Raw genomic sequence first — 23,127 nt, 5'->3', positions numbered from 1 at the left:
TCGCCATCCTATCCCCAGCCAGCTCCCTCGCCATCCTATAGCCCCCTCACCATCCTATCCCCAGCCAGCTCCCTCGCCATCCTATCCCCAGCCACCTCCCTCGCCATCCTATCCTCAGCCAGCTCCCTCGCCATCCTATCCCCAGCCAGCTCCCTCGCCATCCTATCCCCAGCCAGCTCCCTCGCCATCCTATCCCCAGCTAGCTCCCTCGCCATCCTATAGCTCCCTCGCCATCCGCACCCTTCATAAAAGTGACACTAAAAACTCAAAGTAGCCTACTCTTCAAATACAGTTTCTCCAAACGTGTTTATTATTTTAGGTAGTTATTATCACGATAATCCATGTCCAAGAGTCCATTTCCCCGGATGAGATGGTTTTTATTCGTTATTTGACACTATAAACACACACTGACCTCCTCGAGCTTTTATTTTGGCACTTCCGGTTACCGGCATTTTGAATTTGCATATTAGTTAAATATTTCGTTTCACCCGAAACATTTAGATTCAACATTTAGATTTAGATTTAGATTTAACATTTAGATTTAGATTTAATATTTAGATTTAACATTTAGATTTAGATTTAATATTTAGATTTAACATTTAGATTTAGATTTATCATTTAGATTTAACATTTACATTTAGATTTATCATTTAGATTTAACAATTAGATTTAGCATTTAGATTTAGATTTAATATTTAGATTTAACATTTAGATTTAACATTTAGATTTAGATTTAGCTATTTAAAATATCTATAAGTTGACAAATATTGTTGTAAATGTGCTAAAAAGTGACCGTCAAAAATTCATCCCAGTTTTTTAAATTTTAAATTAAACATTGTTTGAAGCTAAATGTGACAAAATGTTGCTGTTATTTTCAGCGTGAGCCGCTTTACAAACGGCACCCCATAAAGTAGCACCTGGTTTGGGCTTCACTACCACAATGGCATCCGCTGGTCCCTGCTTCACACCTTATTTATTAGATAGCATTAAGACCATAAAGACTATAGCAAAACAAACATTGTGCCAGACACTTCATTTATCCAAACCATTGTTCGTGGTTTATGCCACTTCTGTTCCTATTCTTGTCTCTCAGAGTGGCATTTTATCAGTTGGAGGATTCCACTAGGGATTTCATTTATTATTACAATTTGATATTCTTCATCAATTGTTTTACATTTTTAAAAAAGGTATCTAGATGATGACCAGTCGCTGCTTGTCACATTCCACAGTCCAGCCTGCACACGTCTCACGTTGACGCTGGAGCTTTCTGAAGCACCGCCCAATAACAGTGTCCTGCAGTAGTGAACCTATCGCACCCCGGCAGATTTAAACACACGAAATGATTCGAGAAGACACGGGGACGAGCGGGGCGGAGCTACACCGACTCTCTACTGAAACGGGTGGGAGAAGAAGATCATAGCACCCAAACTCAAAGCGATTAGCAATAGCTTCATCACAGTGGAGTTTGTGTGTTGATGTTAATAAGTCCCATTTGAAGTAGAAAAATGAGACTTAGGTCTCAAAGAACCGTTACATGTTACTCGGAGACGCCGAGGAGCACACGTCGACGAGCCAACAAAGCGACGCCGAGAACAACGCGCTTATCGGGGGTCGAAAGCCCTCTACAAACCAAGGTAACATATTTCATTTTGCAACGATTAGTTTCTCAGTCAGTGACCTTATACTAGCCTCGCAAATGCTAGTGGTACCAATAAACGTCGTGTTAGTTTCCGGATACAGTAATAATTAGTATAAGTAATCGTGGTTTCGGTTAACGTTATTCTGATGCTAGCTGGTGATTTCATAACAAACGGCAAACAGTTGGCGAGTATTTTTTTTTCCCAGGATAGCGACGTCAAGTCCCGCCCTACTCTGCCCCTGATTGGCTTACCTTGACTTTCTTACCCTAACCTAACCAATCCCACGTTTCTTGTCTAAACCTAACCAACGAAGGCAACGAGTACTAAGCAATCAGATAGAGAGTAGGGCGGGTCATGCCTTCGCCATCCTAGGAAAAATAATGGGAAACTGTAGACGGTGTTGCTAACGTTAGCTGCTTAAACTGGCTTCTGGACGATAGGTCGCTTTTTATCCCTGCTTTACTTAGCTATGTTAACTAGCTAACCACTTGTTTTGTCTTCGGAGTTATTTAAATACAATCTTGGTTTACGAGCACCCGAAACTGCTGCGTGATGGAGAGTTAGCTACGTTGTGCCGAAAACCGACTGCCTGCCGAAATACGACTGCACGCCGCTGGAGGGCAATGTTGGTCATGTGTCCTGATATCCAAACCAAGAGTAAATAAAATGTTATTTAAAAAGTTACAGTAACGAGTTATGGGGGTGCAGTCCTTTTTTGGCAGGGGTAGCCTATATGGGACCTGCCGAAATGTGACTGCCCCCCCCCCCCAACTCAGGACAGCAACGTCTGACAATCACCCAATGGCTTCTGTATTTTTTTCAAACTTTTCAGGACTTTTAGTAGACCTCAGTCACATTTATTACATTTACATTCTTACATTTTATATACAGAACAGACACAAAGCGACGCACGGGTCTGCTCCAGAGCTCCGTGAGTTTGAGCCTGAACCATGTAGACTGTTTTACATACTACCAAAATGTCGAGAACCGGGTTTTAAATGTCAGATTATTGACTTTTCTGCATCGAGACATACTCTTTCACGATAAATCTAAGAATCCATCCCCCACCCCTACACCATATAGTGCAGGGCTGATGCACAGTGTCTGTTGCTTTATAATGCAAACATTACCTGGCGCTAACGTGGGCATGAGCAAAACAACAACAAATAATGATGCATAATCTCGCAATACACGGATACCAATATTATGATTTTTTGCTATGCATTTATCTACTGTTACACCATTACAGTACCTTATAGGCAGTACAAGTTACATTGTACAACTCTGAAACGGTTCTGATTTGTCGTAGGTAAATCTTTTGTCTTTTTGTGTCTGTTTTGCATTTGAATAATGGCACAATCATGTAGTATTCATGTTGGTGTTAGTCTGTTTCAAACAGACTTGCTCAGGCTTTATGCACAATGTTGCACAAAGTCCATGCAACTAAAAACACTTATTGAGGTAGCGTAGTAGTGAGTAACTGTAGTATTCCTTCTTCTTAGATTATTATAGTATTTTAGGTGTTTGTTTTCCACTTCAGTTACACAGACATTTGGATCTATTTTAGATAATAATATTGCAATTGACACATTCTTTTTAACCTGAACGATAAGAGTCAACAGGGTTCATACGTTTTGAAAAAACCTGGAGAAGTTATGGAATTTGAAAAATGCAAATTCCAGGCCTGGAAAGGTTTTGGAAACATAAAAAGACCCAGAAAGTTTAGGAAAAGTCATGGATTTTGTTTTTTAACACAGCATAATAATATGTGATTAATAAATTTATTTCACGTCGTCCTAACCTCAACGTTCTATTTGGGGCGCGATATTACGAATCCCACTATGAACCACATAAATTGTCATTCATTTTATTGTTAAACCTCTGAGGGTAAACTTTAACACAGATTTGTATTCTTATTGTATAATGTCGACTGACATTTTCAGGAATACATAGTCATGGAAATTTGCCAAAAAGTTATGGAAAAGTATTGGTTAAAATGCGTATGAACCCTGAGTCACCCTCATTATTCCCACAGCTGTAGTAAATAGGGCTGCCACCTCTTAGTCGATTAGTCGACTAATCGGTCGTTTTGGTCTTAGTCGACTAAGATTTCTTTAGTTGATGAGTCATTTTTTATGCTTATTCATGCTTAATTACTCATTTCCAAGAAACTTATGGGCACATTTCTGGTAAACACAAGATTTAAAGTGATGCTTTTGCAGGATTAATTGTGGAGAAACTCAGTTTTACAGATGGTTAATTAACTACATTTATATTGTGCTTTTCTAGTCTTAATCACCTCTCAAAGAGCACAGCTCTGTCGATTACATCAACTAATCAATTAATCGACAAAATCATATAAGTGTTAGTCGACTAAGAATTTCTTTAGTCGAGGACAGCCCTAGTAGTAAAACAGAAGGACGTCACTTGGCATTGCTGTGCTTGATAACAGACCTCTTAGGGCAACATTTTTGGTAGTGTTTGGTATTTTGTTCACATCTAGACAATCATACGTTCCAGTTTTTTTTATCAATTCTTTTTTACTCTTTACTGTGTAGGGTGAAGAAACCTTGGATAATGACTCCCACCACTCAGATGACGAAATTCCCACGGTGACGAGGAGACCGCTGCCTCGTGTCCGGCCAAGGAAGAGAGCCATTGCTGTTGATGACAGAGAAACTGGTATATTTGGCAGCCTTCTGTTATTCTCAAGGATTTTTTTTAAACATATTTTGTCATTTTGTTTTTCCTGAATACAAATTTCCTTACGCTGTCCACTGCTCTTGTTTTTGTGTTTTCTGAATGATCATCTTCTTGTGGTCTAGATTTGGCATTCAAGACTCCGATCAGGCCCATCATGCGCCCTGAGCGCATACTGTCAGAGATCGACCCAGGGTCTCCTCGCAATACAACAGCCAGAAACATCTACTCGCCCATCGTGCGTTTTCTCACACCCACCAAAGAGAGTGAGTACAGCTACTATCACTGCAATCCCTGTTCTATATATGGGTTGTACTACCTTAAACATACTCTACTTATATGAATGCAAGACATCAAAAAGTCCTCAACAAGCCCTCCAGATATTTGATTTAATTTGGTGTTGTGGGAGAGAACAAATGTACTCATCACATTCACTATTTTACCATTTAACTTTGGGAGATATCCAGTCGTCAAGATTGTTTTCTTATGACGAAAGTGCCTGGTGGAGTAAACTCACTTACCAACCACAGTATAAATGTACCTGCGTCTTTCTGGTTGCTTGTAGTAAATTCCAACTCTGGATGCATCAAATAGAAAGAACATTGTGAGCCCATTGAACTGCTCAGCAGCCATTAATGTGGTGAGCTGACAGTTGGTATTTATTTTATTGGTGGAGGACTTGGTGTGCTATAATTCGGACCCAGTATGAGTCATTGCTATTCCCGTTGACACTGTAAACAGCTTTAGTAAACGAGTCTCACTCTTGTGGTTTGTGCATTATGTGAGAGGCTCCAATTGCATCCATGTTGTGGTCAGGTGCAGCTTATTTTTTTTGTCATTCCTTTGATAATATTACGCTTTGATGTAAATAATAAAGCCTCAAATAACATTGAGAACAGACAGGAAACAAGTACTTCAGAGCTTTCCATCCTTAAGACAATTTATACGTATAGTTTATCAAATATGTCAACCGTTTGCTGGAAGTATTACGTTTCCCTGGCTGCTCGGAGATTAACAGACTTGTGTTGCTTATAGTTTGTACATTTTGTTGTTTATTCCGTCCAGATGTGAAGTGTGCAGGTACTGGAAGCAACGTGTTGATGAGCCCAGAACAAGGTGTCTTTGGTTTTGGCTCCATTGACCTTCTGGCTGGAGAAGAGGATGATGACATCTTCAATCCGTAAGTATTAAGCCCCTTTCAGACATCAACAACCTTACAAGATATTTTTATACTTTTTCATATCCTGGAAGTTAAGAGAGACTAGTGCTTAAAGTATAAAAATAACGCTATTCTTACTTGAGTGTTGCTTTTTGAATTGATTCTGCAGTGCCAGAACTTATCACTCGTCCCTCTTTTATGTCCTTATGTACATAACTCTCCTGTTTTAGTGATTATTTCTATATCTAAGAGCATTATTTTCTTTTTCAGCTCCACATTTATCAAGAACATACCGTCACAATCTCAGCATTCTCGACCCCAACTCAGAGATATTCCCCCCAAGACCAGGAGCACCCCAGAGGCCACCCTGGTGGTCGACCTGGTGAGTTTAATTCTCTGGAGCAATCTGCTTTCGCATATGGGCACAGCAAGTCAGATACATGAAGAAGGAACATGGATCTTTAACTTTGATAAATTAATCGTAACTCAAGATCCACTTATTTTATTTTTTTTAATGAGCTCCTCTTCTTAAAACGAAGGTATAAATAATTACCGTGAGTGGTACCCTTGGGTTGGTAGAATGTAGTATGATGTATGTATGATGCAGGTGTTTAGATGCTGGCATGTATTACAAAGAGCTTTCATTTATTAAGACACCATGATGGAGGGATCACAAATAAGCCAACAGCAACCAGCTGGGACCGAGCAGGTTTCTCCAGAGTCTTGGTCTCTTTGCCAAACACTAGATTTTTTTTTTTCTGTACTTGTATTCTTGTGAAACATCACTCACAGCCCAAGTACTGCTCCAATTCAAAGTCAACATCTAGCCAAGTACAGTCAAAAATAAGTGTTCATGCTCTGTCTGTTTTATCAAGGATACTTTGGAAGCTGACTTGTGTGACTGCTATTATTCACTTTATTACATTTTGATATTTTAGATAGATAGATAAATGTGTGGACATCTTGTCAGCTAGCAGCCCAGCTGCCGGTCAAACCGGCCCCAGACAAGCCCTTTCCTAATTTACCGCCAATGTGTCTTTAGCGTTTTCAAATATGATATATTTACTTTTGGAAGATACATTTTGGTTGAGAGAGAAAAATAGTATTTTTTGCTGCCACATTTGTTTTGTCTGAATGTAAAGTTAAGGTTCATGTTTTCTTGGACATTACAGCAGCACTACCTCTGTGGACTTTGGGCTTATTATTATATGTACAGATATCACCTCATTTTAATAGATGTATGGAAAAGGAACAGAGGCAGTGACATCTATATTATATTTTGTTTCTTTTTTATACATATATACACACATTACACATTACAGATTACAGTTTGGATAATGGTTTTATCTTTTGACTGTCATTCAGGTTTAGTTGGTTAGTTTTTTTTTTTCTTCCAAAAAAGTATTTTAGTGGACTTAAAGATTATTTTGTCACAGTAAGATACAACTGAGCTGGTGGTGTCAGCAAGAACACTGCTGTCCTGATTGCAAATAAGTTGTGCTGCGCCTCAGGAGTCTAAATGTACCTCACAACCACTGCTGCGACTCAAACGCAGTGGTTGTTTTGTTTTTTCCCATCTGTCTTAAATCTCGCCTTTTTTGGTTCAGATGTTCTTATTTGCTGTTGCTTAATTCAGAGAGATCTGTTATGGAGAACGTATGACTCTGCGACACAGAGACAGGAGTGTGAGTTCATGTATGTGCTTTGGTTTTAGGCTAAGTCTGTGACAGAGTTCAGTTGCCAGAAATATATTATATCTGGTTTGTTTTGTGATCTAAATTGTGTTAACTGGTATGAATGTAACAAGGAGTTGATTATGGTGGGTCGATCTGGCAGTTTATTTCTCTATGTGGCTAGTTAAAGCAGAGACCTAGCACCATAACCATAATCGGAGCATTCTTGGGTTTTAATACTGAAATAAACTAGGGCTGAATCTCATCACCCTTATTCGATAGCTCCTCGACTCCTCGGTCCTCAGCTGAACCGGAAGTTGTTCTGTCCCTCCTCGGTGAAGGCCGTCTCAAAGCTCTTATTTCTGCCCCGAAGACAGAGGAGTGAGTTTTAGCCGCGCAGCGGAAGGAGTTGCTAACTCCGCCCAAACAGCTGACAAATTCATGTGACGCTTCAGAGGAAAGGACGTCTCATCCCTCTAAAACACATTTGCTCGTTGCCTCTCTCCTCCGATGATTTCCTCCTAAAGGGAGACAAGTGGAGGAGTCAGGGATGCAATTTGAGTGCTATGGGACGTACCCTAAGTCACATTGATCTATGTCCTTCCAGGAGGAGACCTTGATGTTCAGCTCTCTGAATGTGATCGAGGAAGCAGAGCACACCTTCCACACAGCTTTCCAGGACCATCAGTACAAGGTTTGTGAATCTGAAGCACACTGAGCAGATGGAATAGAATATAATCTTTATTGTCATTGTTTCACAGCAACGAAACCCGGTTAAGCAGCTCTCAGTTGACAGTATAAATATAAAATAGCAGCATTTAAATAGTAAAAGATAAGAATCACAAACAAAAATATAAAATAGCAAAATTTGAGTAGTGAAATATAAAACTCAAGATAAATAAACACAATAAGGTGGCACTAATTACATATACAGTTATTGCACTTAAAAAAATATTGCACTAGACAGACTTGGGGTTATTTGCACAAGACAGACAGGATGATGGACGAATCGCTTCAGTGTGTTTGTCCTCTTCCGTGAGGGATGACAGGAAGCAGGAGATAGAGGGAATCTAGTCTTAATGTGGAGAAATACCAGAACTAACAATAACACACTGGTGGGACAAGCAAGCAATCTTCTCCACCATGTTGTCTCTGATTTCATTCAGTAATCAGTGATTTGCTGCACTAAATTGCAGAAAAAGACAATTTTCTAAATTGCAGATTTAGTGAACAATTTGACCTTTTTTAGATAATTAAATAGGAACTGAATATGTATGAACTTAATTTATTCTGTCATCCTCTCTGCTCCCCTGCTATCAACAGGTGTTCATGATCCTACGACCACATGTCAAAGAGTTTCTGCAGTCCATGGCAAAAGTCTATGAGGTATGTGCTAATCTGATATAAAATTTAGAATTGACACGACTGGCTCAAGGCAAATGCTGTCTACAGTCTGTTTGTTTTTAGTGAATTCATGTAATGTTTTATTCTGCAAAACTTGAACTGATGAACTGATCTGCTTCAGTTTTCAGAACCCCGTCTTTGCACACAGATAATCTATCATACCTAACCCCTTTATTGTTAATTGAATTATTCGGAACCAATTTATTTCCACCGTATCTTATTTTTCTTTGTATATGAAAATAAATGGAAACAAAATGTAGTTTTCGTGGCATCCCGATGCCCGTTGAGTTTTGGTTTCTTGCAATCGGTTCCAGCTGCTGTTTGTGTTCTGTTCCAGCTGTTTGTTTACACATGTGCAAAGAAGGAATACGCTGAGAAGATACTGGACATCCTGGACCCGCAGAGAAAACTGTTTCGGTATGTCTCTGTTCCGAAGATCTGCTTCCACTTGTGTTTCATAAACTCTTTGCTCGACCTCAGAGACGTGCACTCTGTCAGGTTTATCACACTCAGGCGGCGAGTGTTAGCCTGCTGCTGACCCGTCTGTGACCAGCACGCTGACCTTTGGACTCCGCTCTGAAACGTTGTCGGTTACTCTGTGATGTTCTCATTTAACAGTGTGAGGGATGTAGCTGACTTGTTACCCACAGTGAATAACAATGAGTGCAGATGTGTCTGTGCCATATGGTGAGGACAGTAGAGATTAGTTTTCCTTTTGGCTTCAGGTGGTTAATGTGACTTAGAAGAAGGGATGTGAAGATGAACAGATAATTTACAAAAAAAAAACGACATAAGAGTCAGATTGATAAAAACCCCACAGATTCCAGAACCCAAATTCTACATGAAATTCAGAAAAAAGGCGTGTTGGTGTGCAACATCCCCGCACTGAAAGAAATGTTGTATTTCCGTGTACAATGTGGCCTGTATAATAGAATATTCCTCAAACCGCGCTACTCATTTAAAGCGGCTGTATTCCATAATGTATTATAGTGACAGAAGTGTGAAAACAATGTGAAAGGGGTCACTTGTAGTGATGAAGCTACAGATAATTATCATCCGGATCTGAAGTTCCCCACGGCTTTACGGAGTTTATAGCGAGTTTTAGGTCATTGTTTAACTGTCCGGCCGACAACTTTACTGTTTTTGGTTCACTCTCGGCGCTCAGGCAGTTCAGTTAATGCAGGTTTACGAAGGTGACGTGTGCACTGACGGTGCCGTCACTGAGTGGAGATGCATATTGTATAATCTGAGAGGGAGAGATGCACTCCTCCACATAGACATGTTTCAGATGCAGACATCAACAACTTACACATAACATACTGACACACTTGGTTCACAGAAACGGGTGCAACTGTTTTTCACATGTTGATGATTTCTCTTGTAGACATCGTCTGTATCAGGACGACTGTGCCTGCGTTCTCGGCCACTACATCAAAGATCTCAGCGTTCTCGGGAGGGATCTCGCCAAGACGGTCGTCCTGGACAACGCACCCCACACATACCCGTACCATGTAAGCACTGATTTTTTTTTTTCTTTCTTTTTTGTTGGGCATTTTTCGGCCTTTATTTTTGACAGGACAGCTGAAGACATGAAATGGGAGAGAGGGGGGAATGACATGCAGTAAAGGGCCGCAGGTCGGAGTTGAACCCGGCCCGCTGCGTCAAGGAGTAAACCTCTATATATGGGCGCCCACTCTACCAACTGAGCTATCTGGGCTCCCAGCACTGTGATTTTAGATGCCAGTTCGGAATCTAACACTGTCATTTTCATTGCTTTTAACAGACAGAGCTAATTAAAAATGAGACACAAATGTATAGTTTTTGCTGACGATAAGAAACAGAATATCACCAGACTTGTCTTTTATTAACATCAGAAATGTTATTGAGGTTTTGTTTGTTTTTTTGTCAGACTTGTAAGTGAAATTCCTCCATATTGGTTCTCCGGTGATAGTATCATCTTGCAATTGCAACTTCACAGTGAAAACAAATACAAGACCGTTTTTATTCATTTAAGTTTTTGTGGTGTTTTTGCAGCTGATGAACACGGTTCCCATCAAAAGCTGGTCCGGGGAGCCGGAGGACCGAGAGCTCCAGAAGCTCGTCCCCTACATGGAGAAAATGTCTGCGGCGGTACGTCATTTATCAGCTTCTCTGATTATTACATATTACATGTAGGCATCAGGTTGTAGATTTCTGCTTATGTGTTGTTGTTTTTTTTTTATACGAACAAAGTTAGACATTTTCAGGTCTTATAAATGGGGGATTTAAAGCTTTAGTGCGTAACTTTTTGATATTAAAGGTGCTCTAAGCGATGTTGGGTGACGTTACTTCTTGTTGACGTTCGAAGTATTGTCAAACAAAACGAGGCTAGCTCGCCCCTCCCTCCTCCTCCTCCCGTCCCCTCCCCCACCCTTCCGTACTTCCGCGCACTAAGTCCCCAACCCCCACCCCCAAATCCGTCTTGTCGGTTATTGGCTGGAAGTCTGGAACTCTGTTATGTTTAGTGGTGCAGGTTGGCCAGTTTGTTTTTCTTGCCGTTTGTGGAGCCTGGGCTGTCTACAGAGACTGTGTTTCTTTACAGTGTGTTCAGGGGACAGGCAGATAGTGAGGAGATGTTTGCTGTATGTGACAAAAAATGTTGTAGCCTAAAAAACACGTGACATCGCTTAGAGCACCTTTTAATGAACGTCTGTTTCATTCAAGTCATTGGCAAATGAGTTGTTACAAAGCTAATTAAGACAATTGGCTCCACACAACACTGTATTTCTCAGCATGGCTACGTTCAGAAGATTGTGGCGTCCGGTGACTTTCCCGCGCAGAAACTCAAGTAAAGATAATTACCTCTTCTGAAGAGTCATCATGTTCTTTTTAATCCTCCGTGTCCTCCTTGGCTACTAGCAACTGCGTGGATGGGGGGGGGAGCAGCGGTCACGGAAGGCTATATCATGTGGACGCGCTGACAGTTTTGTTGTCATTACTTAGAATTAAAGTTATATAATTGTTACAAGCTAAATGTGTAGGGATGCACAGATCTGATACGCTGGATCAGTGTCAGTGATACTGATCTTATTAAGCAGACTGAGTATCGGCCTCAATGTTTCTGAGCCGTATTAAATACAGGGCTTTTTGTTGACGTCACTGAACATTCATTCAGCCACAGCGAGCTACTGACTCATTTTTAATAGTGCCACAGCAACTGCTGGCCTCATGTTATCTTGCATAAAACGTTTACAGGTTGTTAGAGCGACAATCACCAATCAATGAATCGACTAATGTTTGCAGCTCCAACATATAGACAATTAATCGAGAAAATAATTGGCAGGATAATGGATAACCGTTAGTTGCAGCCCTACAGATTTGAAGATTAGGAAGAAAGACAGCACTGGCATCAGATGGGTAATCCTATTTTAGAAAACATCCTGAGTTGGAATATCGGAATCAATATCGGAAGAGAAAAGGTCGGATCCCTAAAATGTACTTGGGTATCAAAAGTAAAAGTATTTCCAGTGTTAAAGAATTGGTCCATTAATATGTAAAAGTGTTAAACGTTGATTTGTTTCAGCACTGTGTGAGGACTATTGTTTAAAGTGTGAACCACTTTTATCTCTCTCTCTCTCTCTCTCTCTCTCTCTCTCTCTCTCTCTCTCTCTCTCTCTCTCTCTCTCTCTCTCTCTCTCTCTCTCTCTCTCTCTCTCTCTCTGTGTGTGTGTCAGTGCAGCCTCTAGATGTTCCAGTCAGTTGTGAATAAAACAGCTGGTTATCTGCAGCAGCATCTACTGTCTTTCCTCCCCCGCTTTCATCATTCAGTCGAATATCTCCTGTTGTTTTTTCAGGAGGATTTTCGGGAGGTGCTGAAGAAGAGGAAGGATCACTTCCACAGGCTGCTGTCGGAGGACTAACAGGACTCACCCACCCCCTCCCTCACTTTAACTACTTTATGTGACTTTCCCAGCTCATTGTTTGCTTTCTTTATGCTTTGGCTAAAAGCAGAATCCAGTTGGAACTAGCTAACCTTTGTGGTGGACCTGCTCTCCCTCCTCTCTCCTCCCTGATGACTTTAAAGGACGGCAGATCGGTATTTCAAACATGCTGCTGGTCGTTTGTCACCAAAACCCTGTTTCCCGAAGACTCATTCCACAGGACAATGAACTGCTGCCCAGTGTTTGTGTACATTTACACGACAAAACTTGAAATATGATGTTTATAGTCATGATTTTTTATTTATTGATTATATGCTAATCAACTGCTGTTTTCTCTGTATATTTTAGATATGCTTTTTATGCAATGGAATCACCCTGATAATAAATACGTCATATTGGCTTTACTTTCAGTACATTGTATACAATATGTTTCAGTTCTTTGAAATATTTGATTTAATACTACATGTACGTCTCTCAACATGTGAGGTGAGCGGTTTGTCATGAAAGCTTCAGAATGATGAAGAGGAGGAGGAAGGTGTTTAAGTGCACAGCTGTGAATATTGTCAGATAGGTAAAGTGATGCAGCAGAATGAGAATCACATTTGTGTCATGCTGTCACTGTTTAAAATGATGAAAGAATACATATTCCACAGGACTGCCTGAACCTGGTCAACATCCTCTGCCGGTTTGTTCCCTCAAAGTCAGAAACTATAGTCAGGTATTTGTCATGGTTTTATATTTTGGACATATTCCCTTAGTTTTCAGCAGGGTTTCTGTGGTGTTGTGACAGTAGTAGTTATTTTCTAAAAAAAAAGAAATGCCGTCCCTGCTGTTGAACAAATGAAAACTCATCGCTTCCTGTGCAGCAGGAAAAACCTTGAGTGTGAGGGTTTAGAAGAGCAAATGGAAAAGATGTGTGAAATAGGTAGGATCACTATCGGAGGTAGATTACAGCTTCAAGTTGTATTGCTGCTATCATATTAAACTATACCATTTATCAGATTTTTAACAGCAGATGGGGATCTAAAGTTGTCTGCTATCTCTGACAGATATCCTAAACCTTATAAGACAAAAGTATTCATGTTTAATAATAAACCACACCCAAGTTTTAGAGCTATAATATAGAAATGCCAAAACTAAACTATATTTAACAGTTTAGGAAAGTTATATGAATATATAGTGCTACCAAAGAAAATGAAAACCCTATGAACAGACGAGTCCTTTACACTATAAAGTATTAAATGGTAAAAAAAAAAAAAAAAAAGGCCTAAGATGACCTGATCAAATAGTATTTTCTGCGGTCCTGAACACAAATATTCAATCTACAGTGCTATAAAGTAGCAGATCTTCACATTGAAGAGTGTGGACCCAGCAAATTGTTTGGCATGTATGCTTTATAACTTTACATTACTGACTTAAAACGATTAAGCGGTTATTAAAATAGTTAGTCTGTCAATCGTCTAATCAAAATCATTGTAGGAATATTATAGAAAAGAAGCAAAGTACAATACAATCAATATGCACTGTTTTAACACAATGTTGGTCATTGTAATGTATACACTGTATATAGGTATATAATATTATCTATCCATTGATTAATAATACCAAATCAATGCTAAAGAAAACAAAGGGAAGACATGATGTATTTTACAGTAGATAAAAACAAAAGTCCCTGTGACCATCTTGTAGTTCATTATAATGACATAATAGTAATACAGGTCTTAAACACAGTACAGGAAAGTCATTACACAGTAGTACACACTTGTGTATGAATATTAGAGGAGTGCTGAGGTTTAGTTTGAGTGTAAATGTTTACTGTCCTGTTTAGTTAAACTCGTGTTTGTCATGGATGTGATTGTTAATGTTGAATTTGGAGGTAAACTGAGAGAAAGTGCCTCCTCCTCCTCCTCCTCCTCCTGGCTTTATTTGCTCCATATGGTGTTGGACATGGTACCCAGGAAAGAAAAGAAAAAAACTTGTGGGCGGAGGAAAATCCTAGTATTTTGTCCGTCCTGAAATTTGATTCAGAAGTTCAGGATCCTGAAAGACAAAAAGCAAACGGAGGGGGAGGGAAGAAAAGCAGAGAAGGACGGAGAGGTTTTTTTTTTAACTGCGAGAAGATTAAACTCACCAAATACTCTGCAACCTCCGACTAAAGTAAGTCCATTTATACGCGGCATGTTTCTAATTGAATGCCATTTCATGCAGCTATGTATCTCAATTGTGTCTGAGATCTGACTGTTAACTGCTGTAATTGCTGCTGAATGGCCACACAATATAAGGTTTCAGCGCTGCTATTTGAGAAAGACTTGTGTATCCTTTACGCGCAGATTCATGCGGGCGCGTTTGATTTATTTATCACTAAATTAGGCATTTCCTGCAGCCCCTACACTAAACCACACAAGACCAGACTTTACTTGCTTTGTGGAAGAGGAATCATAAAAAAAGAAATTGCTGCTCAGCAGCGGGAGAAAAGTCATTTTTCAGCGGGGGGTATAAGCACATTGCCCCCTACGCGCGTTTCTACATCCACGCCAACTCTGATAACCACCGAGATTTATTCCCCTGCGAACCAAAGCCCGACGAGTCCTAATTTGCGCTCTATACATGGTAAAAGCCCCAATTGTTTGGAGAAAGATCCCCGCCGCAGATTTAGCGTGCTTATTCTGCGCCACAGTTGGATGTGCGCCAAAAACATCCAGAAGAAAATGCTCCAAATGCAATCTGCAGATGTTAATAAAAAACTTTGAAATTCACCATGCAGTTCAAATAACGGCAGACCAACAAAGGCGCGTGGTTGGTGTTGTTTTACATTCATTTGTCAGACGCTTTAGTTTTGTCCAAATCGTCTAACTGTAAAAAGCAGTGATAAAATAAGTAGCCTCCTCAGAACTTGTACTTAAGTAAAAGTAGCAATACCACAATGTAGAAATACTCTTTTACAAGTAAAAGTCCTGCATTCAAAGTATTACATCAAATATGACATATTTTACAGTAAAAATACAAAATTATTAGCATCAACATATATTTTGAGTACCAAAAGAACTCATTATACAGAATAATGTATATTATTGGATTATAATTATTGATGCATGTGCTCATCACTTGCAGCTGGTATCTAATTTGACTTGGGTAGCTTACAGGCTAATATCACATCATCATTTATGAATTGATTATATTTATAATCTAAATTTAAGTAACTAAAGTCATTAAATAAATGTAGTGCAGTAAAATACAATAGTTCCCTCTGAGATGGAGTGGAGTGGCGTAGAAGTATAAAGTAAATACTCAAGGTATTAATACAAGTACCTCAAAATTGTACAGTGGCCTACTTGAGTAAATGTACTTAAGTTATTTTCCACCACTGGTAAGAAGTGACTGAAAAAGTAACAAACAGTGCTAAAAGAAGTATTCAGATCATTTACTTTAAGTAAAGTAGCAAAAGTAAAGTATTAAAGTAAAAGTCTTGCATTCAAATTGTACTCAGATGTACATTAGGATTGGCAACAAAAATGTAAGAAATCATGAAAATATTTTTCCTGTGCATTAACTTTCACTGTATTTAGTGACGTAATCCTGCTTAGTGATCATCCTATCTGCTATATGCTTTTTCAGAGCCCCCCCCCCCCCAAAAAAAATAAATAAATAAATGGATCCCAACATTTATCTGAGAGGTCACCAGATGATTAAAGGGATCAAGAAAAAACATTTTATAGAAACATATTTATATAGTTTGCTATTTTTTGTGAAATACTATATATTTCACTTCCTTGGGCTTCTAAACATCCTCAAAATAAGTGTAATACTGGATACTTTAACCTCTTTAGGCCCCTAAAAATCCTGGAAGACAAAGATCACTGCTCACAACCACACAACATGAAGTTTGGAAACCACTGTGCTAAAATATTGCTCCATTATTTCCATTAACGTGACATCTAAAGCTTCTTGGCTTTAAAGCAGGAAATGCATAAATATATAAACATAAATGTATAAATATAGGCAAAGCTTTTTATTTAACCCTGATTCATTTAGCAGTTTGATACATTTTGTCAAAGAAATAGTTCAACATTTTGGGAAATACGCCAGCCAGCTGTAGATTTATATTTAACGTACAGATATGAGAGTATCATTCTTCTCATTTAACTTTTAGAAAGAAAGTGAAATATTCCCCAAACTTAAGTGTTTTACAGACACTCATATTCATTTTTGAACCATAGTTCTTCAAATACTTCAGTCAAATGTACGTATTGAGTCTAAACACACTGGAATTAGCCTGTACCACCCACCATGAATATGTTTTTAATTGTCGAACGTAAACTCTCCCCAGGTTGTTGAAGCCTCCAGATTCTTAGAAAAAAACACAGAGGACATGACCTCATTGTCCCGGCTGCATGATCAAATGTTGCAGCATCTTCAACCTCTTAGTGTGTGCCAATCTGTTCTTATTTGGAACTGTTCATCAGTCTTACTTCTTGTTATTCCTAAAAGAAATCAAAATCAAAATTACATCAGAATATAATTCCTTACATGTGTGTTGATTTTTCTGGGGAAAATGATCTCAAGAAAACTAAAAACTTAAAAATGATAACAGTTCAAACCTGCACAGGCAGCGTTACCTTGCAGAGGAAGATAAACTTTGACTTCCTGTCAGTGCTGATTATTGTACAGCCACATACAGACATATCAACACTGATTTCCTTTATTCCCTCCCAAAAAAGCCCCTTTCCTCACATAACATAACCACATAAAGTCCCTGTGAAGTTTCGGGTTTTAAGAATTTTTATATTGCTAATTTTTAAATGCTACCTTTGTTAATAAAAAGTGGTAAACTAAATGTTTTTCTAAAACAGAAGTTACTAAGTGCTTCACATGTTAAATGTTTTTGGTTTCCAAAGCTTTTTTTTAATGACCTTAAATATTCTGTCAGGATTTATTCTGAGGTGGTTTCTTTTCCCAAGTGCCACCTGATGCTTGAAAGAAAGTGACTATTTTACTCTATTTAATAAAAAGTGTGGAACTGTGGGAAGACGTGTACTGATTTGGCTTCCCTGACACTTGGAGCAGAATGGAGGAGGTTTTATTGCCCTGTCAGTCCCTGCTTTGGTGTTTTTAACTGGTTTCTGGTCTGGTTTTTTTTTGTCTGGACCTTTTCCTGCTCCTCTCAGGCTGTGTGACTATGAGCACCTCGGGGCTTCAGGCCACTAAGCGGCAGAATGTGAAGGAGCTCGACAGCATGAAGGAGTCCATCAGCGACATTATCAACCAGCTCCAGGACATCGACCCGACCAGGCTCTCCTTCTCCCCCTTCCTGGACCTGGACACTCAGATCTCCTTGGCGCCTGTGTCAGACAGTCCCGAGTCCTCGGTGGAGGAGCTGCACTCGTCCTCCCACTCTGTCTCCGGCTCCCAGCGCTCCCTTGAACCACCACCAGCAACCAATCAACCAAGGAGTGAGTTATTACTGCTGTTTTTTACTGTCTGTCTGATGGAGCTGCAGGATTTGAGGGGAGGCCAGAGCAAATTAGCATAGAAGTGAAGTGGAGTTTGAGTCCAGACTGGATCCAAAGAGAGTTGAGACAGAGTCAGGGCTAATTAAAGCAAAGTAACAGTTATTAAGCAATGCACAATAAAATGAGTTTTTTAAGGTTAAACACATGTGTAGATGTACCTACATGAGCTCTGGACTAAATCGACATTTATGCCTTGCATAAAAGATTTTTATACAGGTTGAAATTGTATAAGTTGTTTGTAGTGCTAGTGAGGACATAACAAAGCACTGTGAGGTGAAAATTAGTAATAAGTTGAGTCCAGTACAGTTACATTCAGCTACATAACCATTAGCTTTAGAAACAGGCAGATTTAAAGCAACACTAAAGCACTTTTCCCGCTTCGGTCGCCCTACAGGTTGGAAGCGGAATTGTTCATTACCGCTGTCGTAATGTCTCATTATGTCTCATTCGAACTACAGATCCGCTGCCTGATCTGGCAAACTTACATAATGTAATGTAATGAACAATTCCGCTTCCAACCTGTAGGGGGAGCAAAGCGGGAAAAGTGCTTTAGTGTTGCTTTAGTGTCTCCCTGAAAAGAAAGGGTTTCGTTTTCTTATGTAAGTTATGTGAGATTGAAGACTATATTTAATTGCTCATTGTATGCCGATTTAAGAAATGAACTTTTTAGTAAAATGCCCTGCATGATTTCTTCTGGATGGAATATAAAAAAAATAATAAAAAAAACTTGAGTTGTGTTATAGGAAAGGAGCCTTTGTTTGTCAAGCTCAGGACAGGAGACAAAGTTCTTTGTTTGTTGGTTATATATAAAAAGTTATGTTCTTTGTATTTGTAGTGGCTTATGAAGTCCAGGTGGACCAGGCACATGCATATAATAACGTAACAAACTTAACTTATTAGAAAAAAAGTGAGACAAGTTTCAGACGTATTTAGAGTCTGAAGTGCTGCAGTCCTGCAGGAGGGAGACATCATCTATAATGTGAAGTGGGTGAATGTTTGCAATCCTTCAACCAAGAAATAATTTAGAAGTGTCATGGATGTTGATACGATCGCCTGTAGCAACGATAAAAACACTTGTAAAAGTTGAGAGAACATCCGTAGATGTCCACAAGTCGTCTTTCGGCACATTGCCACCAGATGCTTGATAGAAAGTAAATAATTGATTCTATATAATATGATTCTATTGATTAAAAGGTGAAGAGGGAACTTTATCAGTTTAACAAGATGCCCAAAGCTGGATTATCAACCGGCCAGGGCCCCAGATCCCCAGTGTGCTCATGTATTGTAGAGGCTCTAGTTTCAGTACTGTAGTTATGTTTATTTATATTGTGTTTATGTGGTGCATATTCCTAAATTACTTAATGTTTGATCAAATTATCACAAATTAATTGACACAAAGAAAACTTGTGATCATGTTATAATATTCTTGCACAGGAGTACTGGTTGGTTTCTGGGTCTCTGTGTCCACTGAAACTGTAGGAACGTGGAGGAGGGGACAGGGCATAAACACACAGAGGGTGGGTCAATAGGGGCCCAACAGCAATTATTGGCCCCGGGGCCTGCTATTAGGTTAATCCATGGGGCCACCCCTCTGCAATGTTACATGAGGCCAGGCCTTACATGAAGTAAGGGAATGATGGATTAGTATGAGTATGCAGTTGATTGCTCTCAGTATCTGGTTTTGGATTGTGTAGTAAAATGTGCTCTGGTTTGAACAGGCTCTGCTCCCTGCCACCAGCAGCCCGGCGACGACCTCCCAGATGAGCCACGAGCAGATCAGACAGAGGAGGGAGAGCTCAATCAAACTCTTTCCAGTCCGATCATCACAGCGCACAATTTGGATGCCGCCACGGAAAACTGCATCAGCTTTCCAACCCCAGCCTCTCAGGGAGACATGTCCAACGGCACAGACACACCAAGATGGAGTCCAGAATCCACCAATCTGGACTGCACTGTGGACGAGGGTCGACCTCTGATAGGCCCGCTGCCAGAGAGCGTGGAGCTGACTGTGTGGAGCTCAGTGGGGCGGGGAGAGACTTGCGAGGCCGCAGAGGAGGCTTCAGATCGGGGACGATGCTGCTGTCGCTGCTGCCAGTGTAAATGCTGTCAAAGCGGCCGAGTTCCTGCTTTCTTTTCAGTCCTGGCTTCTCTTCTGTGTGCAGCTGGGATCCTCTATGCACTCTATTTCTATGTCCCCATTAAACCCCCCGACTGCCCCGACATAGCCAGCCGCATCGTTTTCACCTTCTGCTGCTGCGTGGTGGCAGCCGTCCCCATCCTGCTCGGTACGCTTCAAACACCTGTACACTGACATAGAAAAACAGCCATGTGAGCGCCACAAATGAAAGATAAAGATTAAGAGAGGATTTGGTTTGTCTAGCCGCCTTGTCTTGGAATGTTTCACTGTATCCTGTCCCCTTTAATTTCATGCGCTTTCAACCTCAGTGCAGCAGACGTCTCCCAGGGCCTCTAGAGAGAAGCATAATTTCCTTCTCCTGCGCATAGTTTTAAATGGAAACTACAATAAGAGGTTGGCAGCGTCTGTCGTCTCCCAGGCTGTGGCCTAATTGTTTCAGAATATTTTAATCATTTTCCAATCTGGGCGACCAGAAAGGAGAGGGCAGGTGGCAAAAACATCCAAACCAAAGACCATTTTCCTCTCACCTATTTGTCAAGCTGATGACAGTGAGGAGTACTTGCATGTAGGCCATTCTGCTGGCAGTTGCTGTATTCAATTGAAGATATTGACAAAATATGCTGTCAGACGAGATCAAGTGCAGCTAGGAGTTGTTTGCGGAAAGATGGCCAAGAGTCAAGATGCTAACTGACTTATTGCTCTTTCATCCCTCGCAGCGATGCTCATGGGTGCAGCCTGCCAGTTCTGCAAAGGCTCCTTCAGTCTGCAGGAGTCGTTTCCCAGAAGACGGGCGCTGCAGCAACTGTTTGTCACGGCGTCCTTGGAACAGTTACTCCTCTACGTCCTCAACCTCGTCGTTATGGCCGCTTTACTGCCTCAAGACCAGCTGAAGTTGGTGCCCATACTGGTCGCCATGTTCATCTTTGGAAGGTGAGGCCCAAATGTGGACCGAAGGGGTGTTTGATAAAGGAAACTGATCCAGAATTAAACTGTGTTAATTCTGGTTTAAAAACTGATCCTTTGTGTGGCCGGGTTGGATCAGTGGGTGCAGCAGGCACACATAGACGTGGAGGTTTATGCCTCGATGCAGAGGTCCAGGGTTCGAGTCCGACCTGTGACGATTTACTTCATGTCTTCCCCCTCTCTCTCCCTTCTCTCACCTAGCTGTCCTGTCCTAAAGGCGGAAAAGCCCCAAAAAAATAATCTTTAAAAAAATAAATAAACTGATCCTTTGTGACTTTGATACACAGACATTAAACACAGGTCACATCAGTTCACAATAAAGAAAACTGACATGTAAAGACAGAACTGTGATGTTCATGACCACAAAGCAGCACATATTAAACTTATTTTTATTTGATATAAAGAATAAAATCAAAACCACAAATGTGATGGAGTAATTTTGCATTGTTGTATTTGGTCCTTTTAGGTTTCCTGAATACTTCTGCTGAGGTAGTTTAACTGGTAATCTTGCTTTATTAAACACCGTCAGGGAGGTTGTGCGTGGTTATCAGTGAAGTTTGAACTTGACCTGATTTCCTGTTTTGTGTTTAATCCTCTACAGGCTTGTTTACTGGATCAGCCTGAACACATGCAGCTCCTGGAGAGGCTTCGGCTCCGGCCTGACCGTCTTCCCGCTTCTCGCCATGGTGGCTCTCAATCTGTTCCTCATGTACACCCTGAATCTCAAAGAGCCACTTTTTGGCTCTCAGGACGTCCTCTATAATCAGGTCACCCCCTCTTCCTGGTCAGGGGAGACATCACAGAGCCCGAGTGGCAAACCAGACATCCTACCCACAGACATCCTGGACGCTCAATGAGGAGGCGAGCTGCGCTTTCTTCTTTCAGAGGAGGAGATCTTTTCCCAAAATAGGCCATTCCTGTGGTCTGCAGTTCAGCACAGCAACACACGCTGCCACTATAACCTCCAAGTCTGTGACGGCTTAACTTGTATTTTTGCTCCTCCTATACAGGACTTTTTTAAAATGTGGATTCATGCTTATTATCTGAAATGCCAAAGCTCTTTGTCTGCTAGTGGCAGGGGACGCCTTTGAACAATGCTGTAGTCTTGAAACATTTGTCCTTTTACGCTATTCCAGTCCCTATATTTAATGTTTTGAACTCTAAGTACATAAAATCTCTCATATATATATATATATATATATATGGCTGAATTTGGTTTGACCTAGAAAACCACAAGCAAAGCAACTGCAGTTGTCAGACTTTATTATTTTAACTTGTCCAAAAAGTTTGTACATGATGAAGACAGAATAAAAGCCATTTGTAAAAACTTTTTTTCATCTTTTCCAGCCAGTTCTCAGTTCCCTCGCTGATGTGGACAAGTTTAACTGAGCAGCTATTCCTGGAGAAACTGCAGTGTGTGTTTTCAGTGCTGGGACTATCATTACGTGATAACATGCTTTCAATGTTCTCTGGTTGCTCTCTATCTCCACCCTGCTGGCGTCCACGCTGCTGCTGCTGATGCTGATGCTGCTCACTCTGCTTTGTGGAGCAAAATGAGGGCAAAACAAAAACAGGATGCACTTACTTTCTTTTGAACACTTAGTCAACAGGAGATTAAAGAGCTTTCCAAATTACTTTAATTAAAGGCAATTCATTTGACATTCGTCAGCCTCAAATGCAAAGATTTACTTGCTTTTACCAATTGCCAGACAAAGGTACACGACTGAAGCGTTGTGTCTCTAATAAACGCAGTGCTGACAGTGCCTACGCACCACATTTTACCAATTTAATACCAGTATAAAATTAAAATAAATCTTGTTTTTGCCTGCAGGTCAGACTAAGTAATCAAGTTTGAAGTTTGGGCAATGTCATCATATTTGATATTGAGTAAACCAGGGGTCTCAAACTAGCTGTCTGGGGACTAGATCCAGACCACGAAACATCTCATAAGCACTTACTGCATGTTTAGAATTTACTGTCAAAACTTTAGACAAATTTAGGTAATATAATATCATTTTGGG

At 40.3% G+C, this 23,127-nt stretch overlaps 2 protein-coding genes across 2 annotated transcripts; both read left to right on the top strand.

The window, feature by feature from the left end:
• The first annotated feature begins 1,358 nt into the window (after positions 1–1,358).
• ctdspl3 (CTD (carboxy-terminal domain, RNA polymerase II, polypeptide A) small phosphatase like 3) lies at positions 1,359–12,886 on the top strand. Its single transcript, XM_031303956.2, has 11 exons — positions 1,359–1,634; positions 4,199–4,322; positions 4,466–4,606; positions 5,406–5,520; positions 5,770–5,881; positions 7,780–7,866; positions 8,496–8,558; positions 8,914–8,993; positions 9,961–10,087; positions 10,611–10,706; positions 12,410–12,886. Exons 1-11 carry the CDS (start codon positions 1,506–1,508, stop codon positions 12,473–12,475), a joined length of 1,140 nt encoding a protein of 379 aa, XP_031159816.1. The 5' UTR covers positions 1,359–1,505; the 3' UTR covers positions 12,476–12,886.
• A 1,626-nt stretch (positions 12,887–14,512) lies between these two features.
• LOC116053057 lies at positions 14,513–22,433 on the top strand. The gene is made up of 5 exons (XM_031303929.2): positions 14,513–14,653; positions 17,662–17,946; positions 19,725–20,291; positions 20,860–21,073; positions 21,708–22,433. Exons 2-5 carry the CDS (start codon positions 17,673–17,675, stop codon positions 21,961–21,963), a joined length of 1,311 nt encoding a protein of 436 aa, XP_031159789.1. The 5' UTR covers positions 14,513–14,653; positions 17,662–17,672; the 3' UTR covers positions 21,964–22,433.
• Positions 22,434–23,127: the final 694 nt, after the last annotated feature.

This window comes from Sander lucioperca, chromosome 11 (genome assembly GCF_008315115.2).
Source record: "Sander lucioperca isolate FBNREF2018 chromosome 11, SLUC_FBN_1.2, whole genome shotgun sequence".
Lineage (NCBI taxonomy): Eukaryota > Metazoa > Chordata > Actinopteri > Perciformes > Percidae > Sander > Sander lucioperca.
Note: the sequence above shows the minus strand (reverse complement) of the source record. Positions and strands in the feature narration are given on the sequence as shown.

What these genes read in the sequence shown, in the direction of transcription:
- ctdspl3 (XM_031303956.2), top strand. Translation starts at nt 1,506, where the DNA reads ATGAGACTTAGGTCTCAAAGAACCGTTACATGTTACTCGGAGACGCCG. An exon ending in TGTTGATGACAGAGAAACTG is followed by an intron (nt 4,323 to 4,465) that starts GTATATTTGGCA and finishes CTTGTGGTCTAG; the next exon opens with ATTTGGCATTCAAGACTCCG. An exon ending in CCGCAGAGAAAACTGTTTCG is followed by an intron (nt 8,994 to 9,960) that starts GTATGTCTCTGT and finishes TTTCTCTTGTAG; the next exon opens with ACATCGTCTGTATCAGGACG.
- LOC116053057 (XM_031303929.2), top strand. Translation starts at nt 17,673, where the DNA reads ATGAGCACCTCGGGGCTTCAGGCCACTAAGCGGCAGAATGTGAAGGAG. An exon ending in AGCAACCAATCAACCAAGGA is followed by an intron (nt 17,947 to 19,724) that starts GTGAGTTATTAC and finishes TGGTTTGAACAG; the next exon opens with GCTCTGCTCCCTGCCACCAG. An exon ending in AGCCGTCCCCATCCTGCTCG is followed by an intron (nt 20,292 to 20,859) that starts GTACGCTTCAAA and finishes CATCCCTCGCAG; the next exon opens with CGATGCTCATGGGTGCAGCC.